The following is a 25399-nucleotide window of genomic DNA, read 5'->3' on the forward strand; positions in this document are numbered from 1 at the left end:
GAGGATGCCCATCAGTTGGGGAATGGCTGAACAAGTTGCGGTATATGAATGTAATGGAATACTATTGTGTTATAAGAAATGATGAGCAGGCAGACTTCAGAAAAAACCTGGAAAGACTTGTATGAACTGACACTAAGTGAAGTGAGCAGAAGCAGGAGAACATTGTACATAGTAATGGCAACACTGTGCAATGATCAGCTATGATAGACTTGGCTCTTCTCAGCAATGCAAGGATTAAGACAACTCCAGAAGACTCACAATGGAAAATGCTATCCACGTCCAGGGGAAGAACTATGGAGTCTGAATGCAGATGGAAGCGTACTATTTGCTCTCCTTTTCCTTTGTTGTTTTGTTTTATTGCTTCATTCTCACCTCCCATTAGTTCTAAATGTTCTCTTTACATCATGAGTAATGGGAAAATATGCTTCAAATGAATGTACAAGTAGAGTCCGTATCAGATTGCATGCCATCTTGGGGAGGAAGGAGGAGAGAAAATGTAAAACTCAAAATCTTATGTAAGTGAATGTTGAAAACTAAAAATAGCTAAATTATTTAAAAAAAAAAGATTCATAATTCAGGTCTGGTTGGACTAGGTGACTTCTTAAGATCCTTTCCAGCTCAGTAAATTGTATGCTATAGTAAATCCCTTCATTGGCCTAGTTTTTTTTAAAGTATGTTCTGAAATTCAGCCCTATACTATGCTCAAAAGGAACATAATATTTCCTGTTCAGGTATTTGGAAAAGAAATACTGAAAAGTGTACGATTTCCTGTAAGTCGGACAGTCCTAAGATTGCTGATATAAATTTGTACCTGGACACAGTAAATTGGCTCCAAAGATTTTTAGTCATACCAAAATCTTCATTTATGCTGTAAAAATGTTCACCAATTATTCTTATGCTTCCTAATATTATCAGTCTAATACAGTTGATATTTGTGGTCATCAGTCACCATGTTTTCATTGTTGAATACATGTTTTCATTTTTCAGAGCTTTATCTTTTAGGCCTAATCAGCTGACTTTAAGGCACATCCCAATTTCTGTATGTTTATACAAATACTACTTACTTAGCCTTATAGAATTGGTTTAAAAATGTGAAAAGTTAATTTTTATAAATTGAATTGGATTCCAGTTTATTGGGCAAGTTTGCTAATTAAAATAACTCCTTCCACACCAGAGTGTAGGAATATAATTGTTGTTGGTGGTGGTGGTTTTGGGGTTTGTTTTTTTTAAAAAACCAGTTAGTCGTATATCAGGTGTGCTGATAGTGGGGTGCCTGATTCAATTTGCAGACAGTACTACTGAATAGATTACTTTCATATAAAGCTGTAAGAATTTGCATGTTTCCTTTTCTTTCTCTTCCTTCTTTTTTTTCTTCCCTTTCTTATTTTTCAAATTCTTTTTCTTTTTTCTTCCCAAAGAAAATCTAGAAAATCAAATCCTTAGATCACCTGATAGACAAGGAAGAAAACCAAAGACAACCGGAGGTAATGGGATGGCTCGCAGAAGCAGGAGTGACAGCTGGGACTTTTTATGAATGAATTGGAGAGACTTCATTGCATCTGATATCATTAAGCCTCCATATTTGAAATTAGATTCCCTGGGTTGCATAGTATATATTTCTATAAATAATGTATTGGTTGCAGAATTCCGATGTTATAGTGAAATGTCGAAATGCAACTTTAGGTATATGCTTTAACTACTGCCGCGAGAGAGACATTTACGCCTTTGTAGTGCAGGATACCAGTGTCATCTATTAATTGTTCTCAGTTACAGTTTTAGCATTTTAGCAAATTGCTATGAACTCACAATCAGTTAAAATTGTCCTGGCTATATTATCTATTTGGGAAATTAATAGTATATTCATAAATAATCTTCAAGTCCATTGGAAATTAAATACTGAAGAATGTATAATTTCCTGCAAGATGGACAGTCCTAAGGTTGTGCTGACATAAATTTGTACCTGGATACCCCCAAATTCAAATTTGGCAATGAAAATTCTTAAAGGTTTCCAGTAATTTTTAGGAGCAAATACCTCCAAATAATTGGTTAATGATTTTCTTTATTTCATGGGACAATTTCTTTTATAAATACTTTGTTTAAATTTTAGATTGTATTTTTTCTCCTTACTTAATTTTAAAATGATGAATCCAGTTTTTAATTAGCTATTATTCCAAGCTATCATGCTTTAGCTATGTCAACAGCATTTATTTGTACTAATGCTAATATTTCCATCAAAATTTGCCTGCAGAGCACATATAGTTCTATTTTAAAATGCCAATACTTGAGATACATTGTATGAAGCTATTGTCAGCTTCTCTATTTCAAAATGCAATCAGCATATAACTATATTGATATCAGATAATATTTGTTTTTTTAATATATTGATGTATGATAAAGATTAATTAATTTGTGAATGCATATGTGCGTGTGGTTACTTTTTATAATGTGAAATAATGAATTATGAATTTATTAAAAATAAAACATAGGCTAATGCAGTACCTATATATTTGTGAAGAAAGTTTTAAATCATTTTCTGCAATGTTTCCTTTATAATTAAAAGGTAAGAAACTGTAATTCATTTAATGGCAAGTGAGGGAAGGAATACTGTCTTCAAGATTGTCCAAGCCTTGTTCTTCTCCTTGTCCCTCCTGATACCTGCTTTTTGGCCATGTTCGTGATCTTAAGTGCTCCTAGAAGGTTTTCAATAAAATTGAACAGTCAGCCAGTCAGATTGTGATGTCAGTAGTAAAGGTCTGGTGGAGGAGATAGAAAGTGCTGGCTGACTGAAGTTTGGGGCTCCTTGTAATTTCATTTATCCCTGTCCCCTGTGTCTCTTAACATCTATCCAATTAGAGTCCGTCATGTAAACTCAATACGCTGCTCTCTAGAAGAGAGTATTTGAAAGTCTATAATGGGGAATCTCTAAGATCCATAAGCTTTCTCTGAAACCTTGATCAACCTTTATTCTGTCAACAAGAGCAGTAATAAAGAAGGGAGGTGAATTGTTTGGCTTACTTGGTTTCAGCTCCTTATGCTAGAAGCAGACTTTTTGGCTTGAGTTGGAATTTTATGTTGAGAGTAAAAGTTGTAATATTACCTCACAACATGTTGCTAATTCAGATGTGGCTTATTTGTTGCCCAGTTTTTAAAACATGATTCGATTCGATTCAACAAATGTGTTTTAAGCACTTTCTGAGTGCAAAGCAACACATGGGAGCCCAGCACTAGATACTGGAGTTGAGTACTTAAACATAACACCTACTAAGCCTTTTCCCATGTTTGGCTTCACTAAATCTTGAAATCTGTAAGATACCTGTTTACATCTTTCAGGAAGCAATGGTGTTAAAATTCTGAGAGATCACCGTGAAGCCTCTGAAATTTAGATTAAGGTTCCCCAGGACTATACAGTGAAACCCCAGCAACAGAGAACAGGACCAATTCCTGCCTTAAATAATCATGTGTTAAGTATATCAGGCTCTTTCTATATAGTAGCTGTGTTTGGAAGAATTCTGCCTACGCTGTTATCTGACTACATATAGGTTCAACCACATTCATTTCTGTTCAGTGGCATTCTGTTCTCTCAGGTAGTTCCTTTTCCAGTCTTTACCTTTTTTTTTTCTTTTTTTGGTGAGGCAATCGGGGTTAAGTGACTTGCCCAGAGTCACACCACTAATTAGTGTTATGTGTCTGAGGCCAGATTTGAACTCAGGTCCTCCTGAATCCAAGGCCAGAGCTCTATCCACTCTGCCACCTAGCTGCCCCCCCCAGTCTTTACCTTCCTAAAAGAATGTGAAATACAATTTTATCATTTGAAGTAATGCCAGACCCATGGCATCCTATAAATCTGTGGAAAGATGGGTATTTAGATATGTTAGTTATATTTGGGAGCTTAAGGGGGTAGGTGTGTATAAGAGAGAACCAATTCAAGGGGGGAGGTCGCAGCCTGAAAGTGGGAGTGATGTACATTAGGCTGACTTGCAATCTGAGAATAGACTAGCATGCAAATTAGAAGTTAGAAAGCTGAATTAGGAACGTCTTGGTAGTGTTGTCCGATATTCAACAGCTCCATATTAGTATTACTGTGAGTCTCTATGAATTTATTTTTAATTTTATTTTGTCTGTGTTCAATTTTGTTACTAGAAAAGCATTCTGAAGATTGAGTGCTAACAGGTAGGTAGATGGAGGATGTAGGTTATAATAGGTGCCAGACTCAAATAGCAACGGGATCCCTGCAGGCATCATATTGACTTAAAAAAAAAAAACACAAATTAACATCATCTACATTGTATATTTACTTTGTTAAACATTTCCTAGTTACGTTTTAATCTGGTTTGGGCTACACTGGCCTGTAGGTGGAGAGTTTGATATCTCTGGTTTACATAATTACCTGGCCTTTTTAAAAATATCAGGCATTGAAATCAGAGTCTGTCATGGAGATGGTACATGACTGAGGTGTTATAGCCTGAAATTCTAGTAGAAGGCATCCACAACATTTTTTATTGTTGCGTTGATGCAAAATTTCTGGAAGGGTGGTGGGCATTCAGCTGAAAAGTAATGTCTTTTTGGCTACTTTGAGCAAGTCATTTTTACTTCCTTGAACTTTCCTCATCTCTAAAATAAAGGAGTTGGATGAGACTGTCTCTTAGGTCCCTTCCCACTTGAAATCCTATGATCCTATGATGTTTTTTTTTCCTTGACCAAATTAAAATAGAATAAAATGGTTTACTTATGTTTAGATTATTCCCTCTATTCCTTGCTTTGCTGTTTCCCCACAAATGAATTCAACCGACTGGGACGCAAGCAAACCACTCACCAAAAGCAATGAGAGTTAATTAGTGGCAAGATTCTTTATGGAGGTATAAATCCATTTCAATTCAACAAACATTTATCCATTATAATATCCCTGCCATTATAGGGTCTTCTGTGTGAACGTTACTAATTCCCATTATTGGAATACAAAGAATATCTTGTAGTTCACTCCTGGTGTAAATCACTGAACAAAAAGAACGAACAAGCAATTCATTTTCAGTCGGTTTTAAATATTAGAAACGAATCAAAAATGGTTGAATACATTTATAATGCATTATAAAGCATATAATCAAAAGAACATGGAAATGAATCCCCTTAATGAGCTACTCAACATTTTTCTGAAGGAATAAAAGAGTTCATTCTTCATCATTTTTGTTTTCATTATCATCTTGTGTCTTTCTGCTTTGTTGGCTTTTACAGGTGATTTGGAGAAACAGAAACAACTGCTTGATTTTTGTAAAGTTTGTTGGAAGGTGTTTGTTTATTAGAGAGACTTTAATTGCTGTAGCTTGGTGTGATGGAGAGAGACCTGGCCAGGAAGACAGGAGACTTAACTGCAGTCCTAGTTCTGTCACTGACTAGCCATATGAGCACTGTAGTTTCTTAATCTAAAATGGTAGGTATGGACGAGGTCATCTGTAAAGACCCATCGAGCCATAATATCCTGTGATTCTACCACCATCCTTTTAAATTTGCCTGAAAAACATTACAACTGAGTTGACGTCATGGAGCCAAATGCAGTGCTGACTGTATAACTACAATTATTTCCCTTCATTTTAGCCACCAGTGAGTGACACTCTAACGGTTTATAAAGAAACAATTTATTTAGCACTAGAAGAAAATAGAGGCGAATTTTAAGGAGAAGCTTTCTTACAGGCCCATTCCTTCCAAGCTCTTTGTCTTTCAAACTGTGCTCTAATAACGTCCATCATATCAAGCACTGTGTTGTAGGCAACAGAATAGACTCCACTTGAGTCATGAAGCCTTATTGTCAAACTAGTCATGCTGCCATGTGTGAGTGGCTGAAAACTGGGTTAAAATGTGAGGTAGAAGGCACGAAGACTTCCCTACAGTAAATAGTATCTTCATCTTCCCTCCCAGCAGATTTCCACACAAACCTAGAAGCACAACCAAAACTAACCTGGCATGAGGGCAACTCTCTTCCTGCCCCACCTCTGTCTTATGCATTATCATATGTACTACCAAAGGGTAGTAAGCCATTTGTGCGTGTTATGAATTATAGAAGAGATGGGTTGACCACCCTGCCAAGGAAGAGCAGACTTTTAGATGTCTCTTCATAGATCATGAAGTGGAATGGATGATCTACTTTGATGACTGGAGGCATCGAGTAGGCAACAATTTCTGACATTGTTCCAGCTGCTGCTTCAGTCCCTCTCTCATTGACTTCAATTACTGTTCTCTGCAAAATCTACCAATGGAAATGAAATAATATGCAAATAGTAACAAACCAGACATACAGCACCAAGTCACCCCTGAGGGAAAGTTTTTCTCCAATTCTTTTGCTGTTTGCCTTTGAATTTTTCCACCCTGAGTTCAGCCTTATCATATATCACCAGGGGGACTGTATATCCCTTAAAGCTTGAGGCCATAGTCCAAATGAAACTTGAGGAACTTTCTGCTATATATTGTGAAATCTGGGTTGACTTAAGAATTTCTTAAACTGTAGGAATTTAGCTCAAGGCTAAGAAAGGTGAGGGAAGCCAACACGAGCTTTCTGGGGCCTGGACCAGATCCCAGTGGAAAGAATACATTGGAGGGAAGGGAGCAGGTCCCAGCTGATCCTTGATTTGGATCAACACCCTTCAAATCTTCAAAGTTAATAGGAACCCCTGAGGGATTGGGGACCTTACTGGCATCTTATGTCTCCTCTTGAGTAAATCTCTTAGGATCTTAGAGATTGAGCAGAGTTATAAATTATCTTATTCAACTCCCTGCCTAACATCCCAGACAGTAGTAGTCATCTAGCCACTCCCCAGAGACCTCCAGTAATGGAGAGCTCTTTACCTCCAGAGGTAGCCAATTTCATGTACAAACAGCTCTAGTTGATAATAAGTCAATTTCATGTACAAACAGCTCTAGTTGATAATAAGTTATTTCTTGTATTAAGCTGTAACTTCTATCCACTGATGCTAGTTGATTATCAATCCAACTCCCCAACCCCAAAGAGAAATATATCCTGGAAATGGAATTGACTTGCATGTTTGTTTTTAAATAAATTGAAAATCACTTTAATATTAGTTTAGTTCTAGGGCAAGTATGGACCAGAGCCCTTCTTCTGGTACATACTTGATCCAGACGTGCTCGCATTCATGCATGTGTGTGTGTATGCATGTCTTGGCTAATTTGATGCCTAGCAAGGACCACCAGAGCCTCCCAATACATTGCAATACTATTTACGTATATAGGCACACATCCACTCAATACAAAGTCTCAACACAAACTTCTTTGCTGTTTAGACCTTACGGACTTTGAAATCCTTCTCTACTGGCTATAATGTGGGTATCTCTACATTGAAGCCACTGAATTTTTTTTAATAGTTATTTGGTGAAGTTGACAATGCGACACCTGTTCTTGTAAGAACTCACAACTTACCTTAGACACTTTCAGATTCCTTGCTGGACCCGAGAGTTCACTCAGATCAGCCCAGGGGGAGAATATTGCTCTTATTCCCATCTGCTTAAGGATTTCTTGTACCTCATACTTCTGATCTAGCTTGAACTTTGGAAAGAAAACGTCCGTTTTTCTATGGCACAAATACACATAATCATGAAAAATAGACACATCCTCTTTGGAAGCTAAACATATCCTAGTTTATTTAAAAAAAAAAGATTTCTGTTGAAGAGGTTATTTCAAATGCTGCTCCTTCTTACAAAGTGGCCTAACCCAAAGAAAATGCCATCAGCTTTAAAAGCATACAATAAAACATAACTTGAGTTTCAATGAGTCAATTATTTTCCTTGAACAAGCCAGGAATACCTTTTCCCAAAACTCTGCTCAAATGCCTCATTGGGTTATGAAGATGGCTCTGAGTTCTTTTTATCTGTTTTTAAAAGAAGTTTGATTGATTTCCTTGGGGTTTTTTATTCCACAATAATTCCCCATTATGTTGCCCACCACCACCTACGAACGCAGTAGAATGCATTCTTTCCTTAGCTCTGCTTTGTTAGAGTCCCTAATGACTTTCCAAGTGCAGCCCAGCTAAAGTGCCAATCCTGTTCCACCCACTCATTAGTCCTCTCTCCTTCTTGAAATCTCTTTGTGTTATTTCATAATAATAGCTGGCATTTATATTTCACTCTAAGGTTTGCAAAGTGTTTTGCAAATATTTTATTTTATCCTCATGATAACACTAGGAAGTAGGTGCTATTTTTATCCCCATTTTACAGTTGAGGAAACTAAGGCAAATAGTGGATAAATGACTCATCCAGGGTCACATAGTATCTGAGGTCAAATTTGAACCTAGGTCTTCCTGACTCCAGGTTCATTATGTGTAAAGTGGAGATATAATAGTTCCTACTTGACAGGGTTTTGGTTGTCTAATGAGATGATATAGGTAAAGTGCTTTGCAAACCTTGAGTGCCATATAAAAGTTAGCTTTTATTATCTCCAGGGCCAAGATTTAACCTTGAGTTCTCCAAGGCTGTTCCAGCAGGACATAAGCCTCTGGCAGTTCCTAAAAAAAGTAGAAAAGATTCTGTAGATCTGTATGTTTACTATCTAGGACCAGATTTGTTCAGTGAGGAAATGGTAATCCCTAAAACTGCTTCTTAACCTGGGGTCCTCGAACTTGGTTTTACGTTTGTTGATTTTGTAATTTTGACAACTGCATTTCAGTATCATTGGTTTCTTCTTTAATCCTTTATATTTTATTTTATGAATTTATAGACATTTGTGAGGAGCTAGCTACTAGATAGAGAGGGTGCTGGGCCTGCAGTCAGAAAAACATGACTTCCAAACTAGCCTCAGATACTTACTAGCTGTGTGGCCCTTAACCACTGTTCGCCTCAGCTTCTTCATCTGTAAGATGGGAACAATAATAATCCCTACCTCCCAGGGATTGTTAAAAGAATCAAATGAGATAATATTCGCAAAGTACTTAGCATAGTGCATGGCACATGATAGGAGCTATGTAAGTATTTATTCATTCCCCCCTCCCCAAGAAAAGTTCCAGAGGCTTCATCATGTCACATGCATTAAAAGGTTGACTACCAGCTAATTATTTTTTTCAGCCACAACATTTCATAAAACTTGCAACTAAGATATTGGAAGATGTGCTTGGTGTCAATGAATGGAATCTTTACACTGATGAAATCAGTGATTTCCAGATATCCCTGAAATATTAAGTGACCACATGCCCCACATTGACAGACGAATGTCGCTGTTGTGTCCACCTTTCCCCCTCAAAAGGGAAGGAAAAGAGCACAAATATTTATTAAACACCCGTTATGTGCTAGGCATTACAAATATAATCTCATTTGATCCCTTAAAAGAACAAGCCATACCCTCCTGACCCTATCTCTCCCATCCCTCTAAATAGCATATTATAATGGAAGGAGGGCAGCAAGGTATAGTGGCAAGAACCCTGGCCTGGGAGTCCAAAGACCTGAGGTCAGCTCCTGATTGTCACTAATCTGCTTGGACACATCTCTTCTCCTTTCTGGGCTTCAGTTCACCTCATTTCTCAAATGGAGGGTGGGGAAAACAGGCTAGATTATCTCCAAGGTTCCTTCCAGCTCCAGCAGTCTATTCTTACCACGCAGTCATGGTAGTGGTTTATGTCAAACCAGTTCTATCCTCTTACTGTTGACTGTGGGACTGGGTGGGCCTTGTCTAAGTTGGTTGGGGCATGCTTCGAATAGGGTACTTTTGGGGTGGCGAATGAAGGAGAAGGCATGAAATTATCATGGCTGTAGGAAGGAAGGGCCCTCTTCTGGAGCCACTTTTGTACCGAATCAGAGGATAAGGAGAGAATAGCCCTTAGCAGAGGTAAACCTTCATCGCCTTCTCTCATTCCCATGCCTTTGCTTTGGTTGTCCCCAGTGCCTGGAATTCCTTATATCCCCCTCTTCATCTGTCCTTTAAAGTTGAACTCAACACCACCCCCTCCAGGAAGCTTCTCCTGATCCTTCCTCTTAGTACCTTTTCTCCCTCAGACTTCACATACCACTTTGTTTTGCACCTCATTAACTCATGCCTCCCATTATGGTGCACTGTGGTTGCACCATCGATATCATACATCTGTATGACTAAACTGGAAGATTAGAATCTTGCCTTTTTTAATCATTATGGGGGCTTACATCAGTGCTTTGCACATAGTAGATACTTATTTTTCTATTCTATTGTAATGAGTAGTACCTGGTTTTCATGTTTCTGATCCATTTGTCCACCAGCTCTACAGTTAAATAGTCTTCAATGGCAAGGTGATCCCCCATTTTATCCATAAGGACCACTACCATGCTTGCATTTCCTCGGTAGGGTAATTTAAGGACTTGGCAACGTAAGTTCCTATCAAAGGTTGAAGCAAACTTGTCAGACCTGTACATCATAGGTACCTTTGTAGTTCTATATTTGTCCAGGTGGAAGGTTTCAACTTCGGTGAGAAGAGGGTCAAATGCAGACAGCCATTTACCTAAGAAGGTAAAGAAGGCAAGAAAAATGGTGTTGAGAAAACTGCTGATAAAGTCAAGTATTTTTCATGACGAAATCTCCAAAAGTGAGGAGCGCTAATCCTTCTTTCAACCACCAACATTAGGAAGATATTCTAATTCTACAGAAGATTAATGTCCATAGCAGGATGATGTGATCTCCCCTTATCAGGAAGGAAGAAAACAAGCATTTATTAAGCATCTACTATGTGCTGGGCACTGAGCTACAAATATTATCTCATTTGATCCTCACAACAACTCTAGCAGATGCTATTAACCCCATTTTTACAGTTGAGGAAATTGAGGCAGAGAAAGATTAAATGACTTGCCCAGAAGCACAAGCTAGTAAGTATCTGAGATCAGATTTGAACTCAGGTCCTCCTGACTCTAGGTCCAGTGCTCTATCCACTGTGCTACTTAACTGTCTCCATCAACTAAGCAAGTAAATGTCTTCGAGGTCAGGACACTGCTCTCTTCTTTGGTGAAAAAGGCTAGGTTTAAAGGTTTTATCAAAGGCTACTAGCAAGAGTTATCTAGAGAGATACTAAGACCCAGGGTTCAAGTTCCAACTCTGCCACTAGTAGCTGTATGCCTGAAGACAAATAACTTATTTTCAACCTTTCCCTATCTACTGCGACACACCCTACTGCCTGTAAGTACGCCCAGGTCTCTTCCTTCCTTAAAAAAACTCTCACGTGAGCTATCCAGCCCCACTATCTATCTCAGGATAAACTCCTAGAAAATGTCATCTCCAATCACTGTCTTCCCTTCCTTTCCCTTGCACTGCCTGGCTTCTGTCCCTTGGCAGTTAAGGCCACATACACAATCAGTAGCATTTTTAAGAGAAGATTTTTAATCCACTCATTTTTAAGAGAAAATTATAATACTTAAGCTACCCACCTCACAGGGTGGTTATGAGGAAAGTTTAAGGTGTAAAGTGCTAGAGAAATGTGAATTATTGTCATTATTTTATGAAACTCCAGAAAATAGAAGGTAAAGTGTTGGCTACCAGAGCTTTTTTGAGCTCCCCATGTTGCTGTCTTCCCTATTGCTTGTTGTCCCTTATTTCAGCTATACAATCTTAAATTCAATACTCCTTTAGTCAAATAGCCATTATTCAGTGTCCAATTAGAGAAGGCTGGTTATTATTTAGGGCCTTTGCTTCTTCTCTTTCTCTTTTGAGACAATTTGCTCCCTGCCCTTCAGCCTCTCTACAAGGGGAGTACTGAGAAAATTTTATATCTTTTAAGAGACAAAACATTGTAAGACCAAGTGGGGAAACAGTCATGACTTTTGGCTCTGGAGTCAGACATGGGTCCAAGTCTCCGTCCTATTATTTATCATCTGTGAGACCTCAGGCATGCCACTGAATTGAAGCTGAGTTACTTCATTAAAAAAAAAAGTTTTGGGGGCAACTAGGTGGCACAGTGAATAGAGCTCTGGTCTTGGAGTCAGGAGGACCTGAGTTCAAATCCAACCTCAGACACTTAATACTTACTAGCTGTGTGACCCTGGGCAAGTCACTTAACCCTGATTGCCTCACCAAAAAAAAAAAGGCAAAAAAAAATAGTTTTCACCACCTGCCTCACAGAAATGTGATGAGGAAAACACTTTGTAGACTGCAGAGTAATACAGACATTAGTTTTCTAGCATCTCAGTGCCCCATACATGGTAGATACAGAATGAACTCTCACAGAATTGAACTGAAATATGAATGATTAGCAAAACATCAGGCCAAGGAATCCGTGGGTATTTCATTCTATCTGTGTCAGCCTGTATTCCAGGGTTTTAGTTCCTGGTCTTTGGCCTCTCTATGGGTGTCAGCATGTTTCACTCGTTTAGTCCTCTCCCCAGGGATGGTCAGGTTGGTTCTGGAGCAAAGGGTCTCTTCATTGACAGACATCCCAAAAATCAAGAATTGACTTCATCAAACACCAAGGGACATTACTATAATTTATGCAAATGTAGCAATACCTTCCCTTTCCTCAGTGTAAGGCCTAGGCAGGAATGGCTGCTAAACCTATATGCAGCCTCCATTGTGATGCACAATTCAGAATTGACTGAATAGAAATGAAAAGAAGGAAAAGAAGACAAAAAAAGTATTTTTCTTAGGAAGAATGTATCATTATTAAGTCATACAAGGTACATACCACTAAATAGGATGTAATCCACAAGAATTAATTCAGCTTCAGAATTAATCTGATCGAAGAGTTTGGGAATTTTCCCCTTGGTCTCCTTGTCCACATAATGATTCATGAAACTCTTGGCCTGTGTGGCATTGTGGAAATTCACAGGTACATACTCCATGTCAAAATACTGCTTGGACAAATTGAAGAAAGTCTCTTTGACATCAAAATCCTTGTGGATGAAAGCAAAACTCCCTTTCAATAAAGCCAGCTCCTGGTTTTGGGAGATCTGATCTTTGAGCTCCTTGAAGAGAGAAGGCAAGAAAGTTGTCTCTGAAATGCTTAGATCCTGCAAGTTGAGGCCCTCTAGGATCTGGGATCGGGTCTGCCCTCTGGCTGCCAGCAGTAAAGTAGTCATTGCAAAGGAAAGGCAGAAAGGAGAGAAAACTATGTTGCCATCATGTTTCATGGCGATTTTTCGGAACAGGTTGAACCCAAAGTTGGCATTCTTTTCTAAGAGTTTCCACCTATCCAACGCTGGCCAGGGCTCCTCCTCAGATGATGTCGTGGCATCTTTCCTCTGAGGATGTTGTATGTCTCCTTCTGTTTGGTTGTGACGGAGGAAAGTGTGGTTCTTCAAAACCTCTGGGTGGGTTTCCATCTTCCCTGGTTCCCAGTCTGCAGCAGTGCCCAATACCATCCATACTTCCAAGAAGAAGAGGATGAGGCAGAAGGCTATTTTCATAGTGTCGGTTTTGGAGGCCAAGTGAATGTAGTTCTTAGCAAGCAAAATTTAGGTAAAGAGAGAAAAAAATGTTTTTAAAGCCATTCACTTCAAAACTCCTTTATCTCTGTGCTAAGGTGAGTTACTGTTTAGGAAGCTGAACCTTGTTCTACTGTGGGGGGAAATCACTTAAGGTCATAGGATTTGGAACTGAAAAGGAATTTAGAGATCATTTAGCCCAGAGGTGACAAACACAGGGCAGGTAGGCTCCATGCTGCAGCAACACCACTGAGTGCTTGATAACCAGATTAAAATATAATTGGGAGGGGCAGTTAGGTGACACAGTGGATAGAGCACCAGCCCTGAAGTCAGGAGTACCTGAGATCAAATACAGCCTCAGACCAAACACTTGACACTTACTAGCTGTGTGACCCTGGGCAAGTCACTTAACCCCAACTGCCTAAAAAACAAACAAACAAACAAAAATGTAATTGGGAAATATTTAACTAAATAAAAATGCAGTAGAACTTAGATGATGTTAATAGGTGGTTTTCTAATTCAATATGTGACCATCAGAGATCCTTATGTACAGTTTAATGGCCCCCATTTCCAATTTGACACCACTGATCTAGCCCAAATCTTCCATCTTACAGAGGGTGAACCTGAAGCCCAGGAGAAGTAGAACAATTTGTTTAAGGTTATGCAGGTGGTAAGTAGTAAGAGCCAGGAATCAAACTTGGGTCCTCTGAGCCCAACCCAGGGCATCTATTTAACCGAGCAGGCTCCCTCCCATGTGGAGTAAAAACATCCGGTACAGTTTAATTGGTTTCATGGTTATTAAGTCATTTTTCAGTCGTGTCTGACTCTTCACGACCCGAGTTGAGATTTTCTTGGAAAAGATACTTGAGCAGTTTGCCATTTCCTTCTCCAGTTTGTTTTACACATGAGGAAACTGAGACAAACAGGCTTAAGTGACTTGCCCAGGGTCACACAGCTAGTAAGTATCTAAGGCCAGATTTGAACTGAGGAAGACTCCAGGTCCAGCCCTCCATCCACTGCACCACCTAGGCTGCGTTATAAACAGCAAAACTTTGATGAACCAGAATCCAACTTACCAGAAACCTCCAATAACTAAATTTTTTTTTAACCTCCTTGAAGAAAATGAGGCAGCCATGGTGTCGTAAGAAGCACAATGGACTAAGAACTAAGAAAGAGACCTAGGGTCTCAGCCTGACTCTGCTGCTGACTGTGTATGTGGCCTTAACTGAGGAGGCACAGAAGCCAGGCAGTGCAAGGGAAAGGAAGGGAAGACAGTGATTGGAGATGACGTTTTCTAGGAGTTTATCGCGAGATAGATAGTGGGGCTGAATGGTTCACATGAAGGTTTTTTAAGGAAGGAAGAGACCTGGGCTTGCTTACAGGCAGTAGGGTGTGTGGCAGTTGATAGGGAAAGATTGAAAATAAGTGAGATAATGAGAAACAGAGGACACAATCTGGCAGAGTAGACAAGATGGAATAGGATCCCTTGCGCATGTAAAAGGATTTGCCCTGCCAAGGAGAAGGGCCATCTCTTCATGTAAGAATAATAATAGCTAGCATTTACATAGCACTTTAAGGTTTACAAAACACTTTATAAATACTATCCCATTTGATCCTCACAATACTGGTGCTATTATTATCCCCATTTTCCAGGTGAGGAAACTGAGGCAGATAGAGATTAAGTGACTTGCCCAGGGTTACATAGCTAGTAAGTGTCGAAGGCAGGATTTAAACTCAGGTCAATTGCCTGTGGTGGAATTGGAGTCAGGAAGGTCTAGGTTTGAATTCTGCCTCGGGCACTTTCTAATTACGTGACCTTGAGCAAAATCACTTAACTTCCAGCCTTAGTTTCCTTACCTTTAAATTGGTGATAATAAATCCGTAGCACTTACCTCCCAGGGTTGTAAAGATCAAATGAGATCATCTAGTAAAGACCGATTAAAAAAACAAAGAATTATGTAAATGTGAGTTATTATTTTTATTGTTGTTGTTGTTATTGTCATAAGGAACAGGGAGGAAACTTGTTCTGTTAGGCCACTAGGGGATAGATGTAGGAGCAATGGGTAGAATTCAAAGGGATGTCTTTCTGACTTAGGGGAAAGAAAAGCTTCCTGATGACTGGAGCTGTCCTACAATAGAATTCCCTGTGTCATGGGAAATATAAGCTCCTTATCCCTGAAAGTGTTTAAACAGAGATTTGTGATATTGAAGACAGGATTCATAATTTAGAATGAGGGTTGGATTAGATAGCCCCTGAGAGCCCTTGAGATTCTAAAATTCTGTGATTCTACCTCACAGGGTTGTGTTCTAAGGAAAGTGCTTTGCAACTATAATAGCTGTGTGCTGTGGGTTGGTTTTTTTTTGGGGGGGGCAGAGGATTCATTATTTCATATGGGAAACTCCCAGTGTGGAAATTTCCCACTAAGAAAGATCAACAACTCCCCTGTTATTTACAGTCTTAGAGTTTCCTGTGGCAACAATAAGTTCCCCAAGGACACACTGAGTCACTATGTGTCAGCAATAGCAGAACTTGAACCCAAGTCTTCCTGACTCCTGACTAGGCTGACCAAACCATTCTGTCTCTTAACCAAAGTTACTACTAATGCTAATAAAAATAATAAAATCTACAAAAATAAAGTCCTACTCATAAAAACTTGGAAAGACTTATATGAACTGATGCAAAGTGAAGTGAGCAGAACCAGGAGAAAGTTGCACACAGTAATAGCAATATTGGGGGATGATCCACTGTGGATGACTTAGCTGTCTTCCGAGCAGGACAATGGTCTAAAACAAGTCCAAAGGACTTATGATGAAAAATGCTACCCCTCCAGAGAAAGAACTGATGGAGTCTGAAGGCAAATTGAGGCATGCTATTTTCACTTTATTATTTTGTGTTATTTTTTTCTATTAGTATGTTTCTTCTTTCACAATATGACAAATATGGGAATATATTTCACATGATTGCACATGCATAACCTATATCATATTGCTTACAGTCTTAGGGGGGAGGGAGATGAAGGAGGGAGGGAGAAAATTTGGAGCTCAAAATTTCTAAAATATGAATGTTAAAATTTGTCTTTACATGTAATTGAGTAGAATACTATTAAAAATAAAACATAAAACATTTTCAATTTTCCTTAAAAAGTAAAATCCTACTCATAGCAGGGGGTGTGACTTTAGGTTCTTGAAGATTATGCCAACAGAGAACAAGATTGGACAGCTTTGAATATGACCCTAATGACAAACCACACGTTTGTTGTCTGAACAGCAACCTAACTAAATTGTGACATGGTAAATGGTTTAGCCACAGTAACTTTTAGTAACTCTGCCAGATTGGAGAGGGCTGGCAATCTGCGTCAGTGGAGGGAGTACTTATATCAAGGACATTATGGATGCTTGAGGTATTGAAGTATGAACATCACAACCGAACAAGTTTGGAGCTGTAACTCAACTTTACAAACACATACAAGGTTTCCCAGAATATGTTGGGGACTAAGTCTTGTTTCATCTACACCAACTACAATACAGAGAGAATCTTTATAATGATGGCACCAAGGCCCAGTCATTCAAGAAAGATTCAATTATATTCAACTCCATTGTTGCTCAGTCATGTCTTCATGACCCCAGTTGGGGGAAGGAAAGATTTGCCATTTCCTTCAGCTCATTTGACCAATGAGGAAACTGAAGCAAACAGGGTTAAGTGACTCACACAGGGTCACACAGCTAGTATATGTCTGAGGCTGGGATTTAAACTCAGGTCTCCCTGACTTCAAGCCCAGTGCTTTATCCACTGTGCCTCTTAGCTGCCTGTCAACTCCATTAACTGGACTACATTTGACTAAAAGAAAAAACGGCTCAAATATTTTAGAAAGATTCGCATCAACTCTCAGTCAACCAGAAAACCTAGTCAAACAGCATCCTATTTCATAAGCATCCTAAATCTATGTTTCTGAAGCCTAGAAATCTTGCCATCCCTTGGTTTACAATATCCCACATCCCCCTTCCACTAGAAAGAAAAACTTTGCCATATTGAGTTATAAACACCATGACCAAATAGATGTTGGAGAGGGAGGGGTGTGTATTATAACTCCATCCACTCTTTTGTAATCCCAGCAGATCAATACAGGAGGATCTGGGGAGAATACATTGAAATGGGAGTCAGGAGACTGGTTCTAACATGAATTTGCCTTCTGGGTTTCAGCTTATTTCTTTCTCAAAGTCAATTTCTCCATCTTTACATGAAAGAATTGGACTAGATAATCTCTGCAGCCCTTCTAAATGTTCTAATAATAACTGGCTTAGGTGATGGGCATAGGCAATAGAGAGTGCTATAAATATAGGGCCTTTTAAGGTTTGCAAAACATATAACATCTAATTTGAGCCTGACAACCCTGTGAGGTAGGTGTTAGGCATAAATATCCCCATTTTATAGATGGGAAAACTGAAGCTTAGCAATATCAAACGGCTTGCCAGTAGTCATACCTCTAGCAAGTATGAGAGGCAGGATTCAAACTCACCCAAATCTTCCTGATTTTGATTTCGACACTTGTTAGCTTCATTGCCTTTTCTAATAAGCTAAGTTTCTTTCCAGTTCTTACCTCAACATTCTATGTTCTACAATCCCTCCCCTTTCTAAAGTCATGAATCAGAGAGTTAGGTTGCTGTGTCCAGAGAGTTCACAACTTTACTGCCACCTCTGTTGAAAAGGTCAGCAGATATAGGCTTTAACACCCTCTTTGTACTCTCGTATAGGCCTCCCAATCTCATCCCCTGTATCCCACTCCCAACCCTGAGAAAACATGGCAGAGATCTATATAATTACTTTCTATGCCCCAGCCAAACCCAAGACTATTTGTAATTTCTAGCTGCAAAATCTACCACAGATTTGTGAGAGTAAAGATGAGTGACAGGGCAACAAGATGGCATGGTGGGCATGGAATCAGAAGTACTCCTCTTCCTGAGTTATAATCTGACCTCAGACACTTACTAGCTGTGTGTCACTGGGTAAGTCGCTTAATCCTATTTGCCTCAGTTTCCTCATCTGTCAAATGAGCTGGAGAAAGAAATGGCAAACCACTCCAGCATCTTTGCCAAGAAAACACCAAATGGGGTCGCAAAGAGTTGGATACAACTGAAACTACTCAACAGCAAAAAGGACAACTGACAGGTTGTGGTTACTGAAATGTATGTTGACTCAGTGAGCCAATGTTCCCAGCCCTGTTTATCAGTCAGTGTTGGGGAAGGTTCCACTGTGGGAAGGTGACATTAAGTCTGCAGCTTTTTGTATTCACTGCTCTTTGTCACATACCCGTCCTGTGATGTTTGTACCCCTACCTACAAATCATCCTGTACTTGCTACTTCAGGGAAGAACTGGATACAAGTGCCCAGCCCCTTTTACTGATGTGGGCCTATCTGAATTGTCTTTATCTCATTATGAAAGTTACCAGTAAAAGCCACCCATCTTGAAGCCATCTGCTGATCTGCATTGAGCAGCCCATCAACATGTTGCTGCTCTGAAGTACTTGTAATAAACTCCTTTTAATTCTTGTAGTCCTCAGTTTTGCCTCATTGATCAGGGTAAAAGCCCCAAAAAAGGATTTTCCTTTCAACGGTGGCCTTCACTATATCTACATACGTCCAGCAGAACCTGAAGTCAAATTATGAGGGCATCAGAATTTTACCTTCCAGTCCCCTTTAGGCTCTTTCTTCCCTCTTTTTAGTGACTCCCTTCCTCAGGTCAAGGTCCCCCAGGCTGTCTTCTGTCTAGCCTGGCCCTCCCCATAGCAGTAGCCAGAGCTTGTCCATATTCAAGATGTCTCCTTCATCTCAAAGCATAGACCTTTTCCCCTCTGGATCCTGGATAGGTGAATGGCCCATCTGATAAACTTCTCAGACCTAAGATTTTAATGGATGATAGTAGCTCAAGCTCAAAGCTTAGTAATGAAAAGCCTAAGATCGTGGCAAGTGGTCCCATCACTTCCTGGCAAACAGAGGGAGAAGAAATGGAAGCAATGTCAGATTTTATACTCTTGGGCTCAAAGATCACTGCAGATGGTGACTGCAGCCCTGAAAGAAAGCTATGGCAAATCTCAACAGCATACTAAAAACCAGAAACATTACCCTGACAACAAAGCTCCATATAGTCAAAGCTGTAGCTTTTTCCAGTAGCGATATATAGCTGTAAGAGTTGGATTGTAACGGAAGTTGAACACCACAGAATCGACATTTTTGAAACGTGGTGCTCCAGAAGATTTTTGAGAGTCCCTTGAACACCAAGGACATTAAATCAGTCAATACTTAAAGAAATTAATACAGGCTATTCACTGAAGGGTCAAATACCAAAGGTGAAGCTTAAAGACTTTGGCCACATAATGAGAAGGTGGGACTTATTGGAAAAGACCCTGATGTTGGGAAAGATTGAAGGCAAAAGGAAAAGGGGACGGCAGAGGATGAGACGCATAGACAGTGTCATGGAAACAATGAATGTGCACTAGGACAGACTTCGAGAGATAGTGGAGGGTAGAAGGGACCTGGCACGCTATGGTCCATGAGGTCACAAGGAGTCAGACAGAATGAATGACTGAATGACAACAATAAAAAGTGGCTCAATGTGGTAGCTCTCCCTGACAGGGGGGAAGCAAATATAGTTTAGTGAAAAAAGCACTGGATGAGACTCAGGAGACCTGGGTTCAAGTCCAAGATTGGCTTGTTACCAATAGTGTGACCACTATTAGTGGTTTATTCTCTCTGTCTCAGTCTATTTCCTCATCTGTAAAATAAGGTGTTCATAGTGCCTACCTCTAGTGAAATTCTGAATCTAAAGTTCTTTTAAAGTCCTAAAGTACAATTATTATTTGCAAACTGCAACATCTTATACGGATGTAAGGGCTCATCATTCCAGGTAATATTTGTATTTTAACAGGGATGTTTTGCTTTACAGATACTAGCTGTGTGACCCTGGGCAAGTCATTTAACCCTGTTGACCTCAGTTTCCTTATCTGCAAAATGAGCTGGAGAAGGAGATGGCAAACCACTCGAGTATCTATGCCAAGAAAACCCCAGATGAGGTCACGAAGGGTTAAACATGACTTAAAAACAACTGAACAACAACAACTTTGCTTTACAAGAAATGGAGAGAACCTGGGCATTCCAGGTCCTGAAGCAGCCTGTTTGAGAGAGAAGGATATGGATTTCCCTCAGGTCACATACAAATGCAGTTTGATTCCTATACCTATGGTATGTGGACTCACCTCGAAGATTTTGGGGCTAGGGTGGGGCAGAAACACCTGCTATGGCTCAACCTCGCTGCAACGTCGGTTGAGCTCAGGGGTCCAATTTTCTCATATGCCAGGATTTATAAAGTTATTCCTTTAGAGAACCAAATAGTACTCCAATATGCACAGCATTTAGTAAGTTATTGCTTTAAGAAATGTGCAAAGGGAAGCTAAATAGCGCAACGAACAGAGCACTGGCCTCGAAGTCAGGAGGATCTGAGTTCAAATGTGACCTCAGATGCTTACTAGCTGTGTGACCCTGGGCAAGTCATTTAACGCCAATTGCCTAAGAAAAGGAAAGAAAGAAAGGAGAGAGAGAGAGAGAGAGAGAGAGAGAGAGAGAGAGAGAAAGAGAGAAAGAAAGAAAGAGAAAGAGAGAAAGAAAGAAAGAAAGAAAGAAAGAAAGAAAGAAAGAAAGAAAGAAAGAAAGAAAGAAAGAAAGAAAGAAAGAAAGAAAGAAAGAAAGAAAGAAAGAAAGATGTGCAGTACTGAGTAAGTGTGGGTAGGGAGCAGGATCTAGACCTATGATGTCATCAGTGTAGGAAATATTTAATGCGGAAACTTCTTTCCAAGTGAGCAAACTAGTAACTCATCTATAACTTAAAGTCTTAGGAGGGTTGCCTGGGGGCACTGAGGGGTGAAATATCATAACATCATAGATGATGCTAGAGCTAGAAAAGGACCTCGTAGATCATTTAGTCTAACCCTCTATTATACAGAGGAGAAAACAGCCACAGACAAGTCACCTAGTAAATGATAGAGCCAAGTCTGAACCTGAGATCCTCTTATCCAAATCTGGTCCTCGCCATTGTACCAGAGGCAGAATTTGAACCCAGGTCCTCCTGATTCTAGGACCAGCCCTCTATTCACTAGGTCAGGCTGTCTTTCAAAATTTAGTAAGTTACTCCTTTGCATAATACTCCATTACTTAACTATAAGATAGAGATGATAATACCTGACATATTAACTTCAAAAGGTTGTGGGGAGGATCAGGTTAATGCAAATTATTATTCAACAAATAACTTCTTTAGCATTCTAAATGAGTCCACAAAATTCATGACCACTCTTCTTTATTGCCATTTGGAAGAAGTAACTTAACAGGCAACTTGGCACAGTGAATAGAGAGGCAGCCTTGGAGTCAAAAGACCTGGGTTCAAGTCCTGATTCAGACATATACTGACTATGTGAACATAGGTAAGCCACTTAACACCCTAGTGGTCCCAAGAAATTCTCTAAGACCATAAGCTGCAGAGAAGTGGCCAATCTACATTAGCAGAAGGAGTTTTCTCACTGGGAGTGAGAGGTGCCTGCCACTGTGCTAGGTATTAGGGAATCAGAGAAAGGCAAAAATAATTCCCGGCTCTCCAGGATCTCACAGTCTAATGGAGGAGTTCACACAGTCTAATGAAATCATAGGAGAAAGGAAGGAAGGAAGGAAGGAAGGAAGGAAGGAAGGAAGGAAGGAAGGAAGGAAGGAAGGAAGGAAGGAAGGAAGGAAGGAAGGAAGGAAGGGAGGGAGGGAGGGAGGGAGGGAGAGAGGGAGGAAGGGAGGAGGGTAGAGAGGAAAGAAGAAAAGAAGGAAGAGAGAAAGAAAGAAGAGAGAAAAGAAGGAAGAAGAAAAAAGTTATTAAGTAACACCTGTGGGTCAGAAAGGATTACTCTTTACACTCTAATGCCTAGTTTAAAACTCTAGGTGAATTTACCTTATTGCGTTTGAGGTGTCTTCATTCTTGAAACACTCTCCCTCCCTTCCTTCTTCCCTCCCTCCCCCTCTTTCCCTCTCTCTCTCTCTCTCTTTTCTCTCTCTCCGTCTCTCTCTCTGTCTTTCCCTCTCTCCCTCCCTCCACTTCCTTTCCTCCCTCTCTTTCTCTCTCCCTCTCTTCCTTTCTCTCTCTCTCTCTCTCTCTCGCCTCCCTCTCTCCCTCTCTCCCTCTCTCTCTCTCCTTCCTTTCCTCCTTCCCTCTCGCCCTTCCTTTCTCCCTCCACCTCTCTCCCTCCATTCTCTCTCTCTTTCTCCCTCAGTCTCTGTCTCTCTCTCTCTTTTTCAGGTATACTTCAGATTTAAGGCTAGTAAATAGACCAACAGAAAGGCAACATGGCATAATCAACAGAGTTAGCTTTCGAGTCAGGAAGACTTGAGCTCCAGTGTTGCCTCTGACACACACTAGTTCTGTGACCATGAGTAATTTGCTGAGTTACTGAGGCTTTAGGAGTAGAGGAGTTGTGAATCTACACCAGGGAGAGATTTTTCCACACTGAGAGTTCCCTGTACTAATGAAGTCACAGATCCAGCCAGACCCTTTCCTCTAAAGCCACCAAAATTGAGATGCTATATACTCTTTGGGTTGGTGGATGGTGTCCTGGCAAAGGCTTAAAGGTCCCCTTCTTTCCCCTGCGCTCACTCACCACCCATGCTCTTCCAGAAGGCTTATGTTTGCTTAAAGGACCCTTCTTCTTCTCTAAGACTCTACTCTTGTTTAAATTCTCTAATTATGAAAAATCTGGAGGTTGGGAGCTCTGTTTGGAAGAGTCCCTAGCTGACCAAAAGGAGATCTTTGCTCAAAAAAAAAAAAATCAGATTCCCAGAAGAGCTCAGAGAGCATCTCCCATAGCTATCCCCAGCCACATGCGACAGGGACTTTTCTCACCCCTCACCCCCCCCCCAGTATAAACATTTAAAAATTCTCTCTTGAAACAGCAAGATCTTACCAACCCAGTGGTTCCACTGTCACCCTGCTGATGGTCTTCCATTCAAAATAAAGTTAAAAGGTTAAGGTTTGAGGCTGAAAACTTTCAACAAATATTTGCTATTCCAAAGTGTGGGGATCTGATTGGGCTGTTACTAATTAACTTCCGGGCTGAGTGCAGGAAAATTGGAGGCCAGGGGCAAGACTGATCTCCTCATATGTGTGAACCAGGCCATCCCTGGCATCTTCAGTGAGATTTCCCAGAGCCAAGAAATGTTCTCCACCCAAATCCTCCCAAGGTTGCTAGCAAGGGCCTGAAATTGTACCATAAGCACTCTTCCTTTTGGTGAAAATTCTAGACCTTATTAGAATGTAAAATATCCTGAGGCTGGAGCGGGGATGCTTTGAGATATTGTTAGATAATAGTTGAACTGCAAGGGAACACCCTCACTTTATATGTGAAGAAACTGGGGCCCAGAGAGTGATTTGCCCATCTTTTGTTGTTGTCATTGTTGAACTGTTTTCAGTCATCTCCAACTCTTCATGACCCCATTTGGGGTTTTCTTGGCAGAGGTGCTGGAGTGGTTTGCCATTTCCTACTCCAGCTCATTTTACAGATGAGGAAACTGAGGCAAACAGGGGTAAGTGACTTGACTAGGGTCACACAGCTAGTAAGTGTCTGATGCCAGATTTAAACTCAGGAAGAGGAGTCTCCTTGACTCTAGGCCCAGTTCTCTATCCACTGTGCCACCTAGCTGCCTGTCATTACATAGATAATAAATAATAGTGCTGGAATTCAGACCTGGGTCCTCTACTTCCAGTTCTAGGTTTCTCTTCATTATACTATGATACTTCTCCAGAGGGTGTGGGGCAACAGATAGAGAAAAGGGAAAGCTTTTTTTTTGGGGGGGGAGGATTTGGTCTAGGCAATGGGGTTAAGTGACTTACCCAGGGTCACACAGCTAGTAAGTGTTTTTTGTGTCTGAGGTCAGATTTGAACTCAGGTCCTCCTGAGTCCAAGGGCCAGTGTTCTATCCACTGCATCACCTAGCTGCCCCAAAAGAGAAAAACTTTTGAGGAAAGAAAAAGGAGGCTGAGGAAATTCCAAAGAAAAGCTCCATGGTTTTTCTAAAGGATTCTGGATCATAAAATCTTAGATACATGGATTATTAGTGTTATAAAAGACCTCAGAGATCATCTAACCCAACACCATTTTGACTGAGGGAAACTGAGGCTCAGGAAGGTGTGGTTTGCTTCACTTCTTCATAAAAGACTAGACTCTAGTAATGGGAAACCTGTGGCCTGTGGCCTCGAGGACACATGTGGCCCTCTAGAGCCTCAAGTGTGGCCCTTGGATTCAGTCAAAGGGCTGCAGGTGAGGACCTAAAGGGCCACATGTGACCTTAAGGCTACAGGTTCCCCACCCCTGAAAGAATGAGGGATAACGAAGAGGGGCTTTGAAGTGTGATGGGTGGAAGGATGTTAGTGCTCCATGGCCTCTCTTCATAAAATAGAGGGGTAAGGTCCTCTGCCAAGGAGAATCATAGGAGCAGAGATATGAAACTGGAAAAATCTCAAGACTGACCATTTAGTCTAATCTACCCATTTTACAGATGAGGAAAGTGAGGTACAGGGAGGTTGACATCTTTTGCAGAAGAGGAAAGTGAGGTTCAAAGAGGTTAACAGGTTTTACAGATGAGGAAATGATGACTAAACTCACACAGATTGTGAGGATCACTGGTGGGATTTGAACCCTTGTCCTCTGTCTGAAGAGCCAGTGTTCTTTCCACTATGAGGAAGAAGAGGTGGTATAGTGAGTACGAGGAGAAAGATTTGGAAAAGCTGTTCAGGTGAGTGTGACTGAAAATCAGTCAACAGAAGAATAACAAGAATACCATGTAGCCGAGATGGACAGACAGAGATTAGACGGCACACATTCGGAGGGAACCCAGTTACATAGCACTACGACTTTCTCCTGGCACATTCAGTAGCATGTTAATAAAAATGGAAAAAGTAGAAGGTGGGAACAAGCCAGGTTGGAGTCTGGCATCATGTGACTAGAGATAGGGCCAG

General features: G+C 40.4%; 2 protein-coding genes across 8 annotated transcripts in view; one reads left to right on the forward strand and one right to left on the reverse strand.

The window, feature by feature from the left end:
• PPP4R4 (protein phosphatase 4 regulatory subunit 4) overlaps positions 1 to 5178 on the forward strand; it is a 126355-nt gene extending 121177 nt beyond the window's left edge. For 3 of the 5 annotated variants that reach the window (XM_021000261.2, XM_021000258.2, XM_021000262.2), the window contains one exon: positions 1419 to 1478. In XM_021000261.2, coding sequence (XP_020855920.1) covers positions 1419 to 1443 — 25 coding nt within the window. In that variant the 3' untranslated portion in view covers positions 1444 to 1478. Of the gene's footprint in view, positions 1 to 1418 lie in introns of all 5 variants that reach the window. The other 2 variants (XM_021000259.2, XM_021000260.2) reach the window with 1 other exon arrangement.
• Positions 5179 to 5959: 781 nt separating this feature from the next.
• On the reverse strand, positions 5960 to 23425 carry SERPINA10 (serpin family A member 10). Of its 3 annotated transcripts, none has more exons than XM_021000268.2 (5): positions 23349 to 23425; positions 12626 to 13379; positions 10383 to 10459; positions 7423 to 7548; positions 5960 to 6238 (listed from the first exon to the last, which is right to left on the reverse strand). In XM_021000268.2, exons 1-5 carry the CDS (start codon positions 23388 to 23390, stop codon positions 6047 to 6049), a joined length of 1191 nt encoding a protein of 396 aa, XP_020855927.1. In that variant the 5' UTR covers positions 23391 to 23425; the 3' UTR covers positions 5960 to 6046. The 3 variants fall into 3 exon arrangements, with proteins under 3 accessions (XP_020855927.1, XP_020855923.1, XP_020855924.1); XM_021000264.2 differs by having other exon boundaries at positions 7423 to 7573; positions 10186 to 10459; XM_021000265.2 differs by having other exon boundaries at positions 7423 to 7573; positions 10186 to 10459; positions 23353 to 23419.
• Between the last annotated feature and the right edge of the window lie 1974 nt (positions 23426 to 25399).

Source organism: Phascolarctos cinereus, unplaced genomic scaffold (genome assembly GCF_003287225.1).
Source record: "Phascolarctos cinereus isolate Bilbo 61053 unplaced genomic scaffold, phaCin_HiC Scaffold_3;HRSCAF=262, whole genome shotgun sequence".
Lineage (NCBI taxonomy): Eukaryota > Metazoa > Chordata > Mammalia > Diprotodontia > Phascolarctidae > Phascolarctos > Phascolarctos cinereus.

Bases quoted from the DNA above. Each gene is read 5' to 3' on its own strand.
- SERPINA10 (XM_021000264.2), bottom strand. From the start codon at position 23,390: ATGGAAGACCATCAGCAGGGTGACAGTGGAACCACTGGGTTG. The intron at 13,380-23,348 runs GTAAGATCTTGC...TTGCTTGCTAAG, and splicing joins ACAGTGGAACCACTGGGTTG to AACTACATTCACTTGGCCTC. The intron at 6,239-7,422 runs GTAAGTTGTGAG...TTCCATTGGTAG, and splicing joins GGAATCTGAAAGTGTCTAAG to ATTTTGCAGAGAACAGTAAT.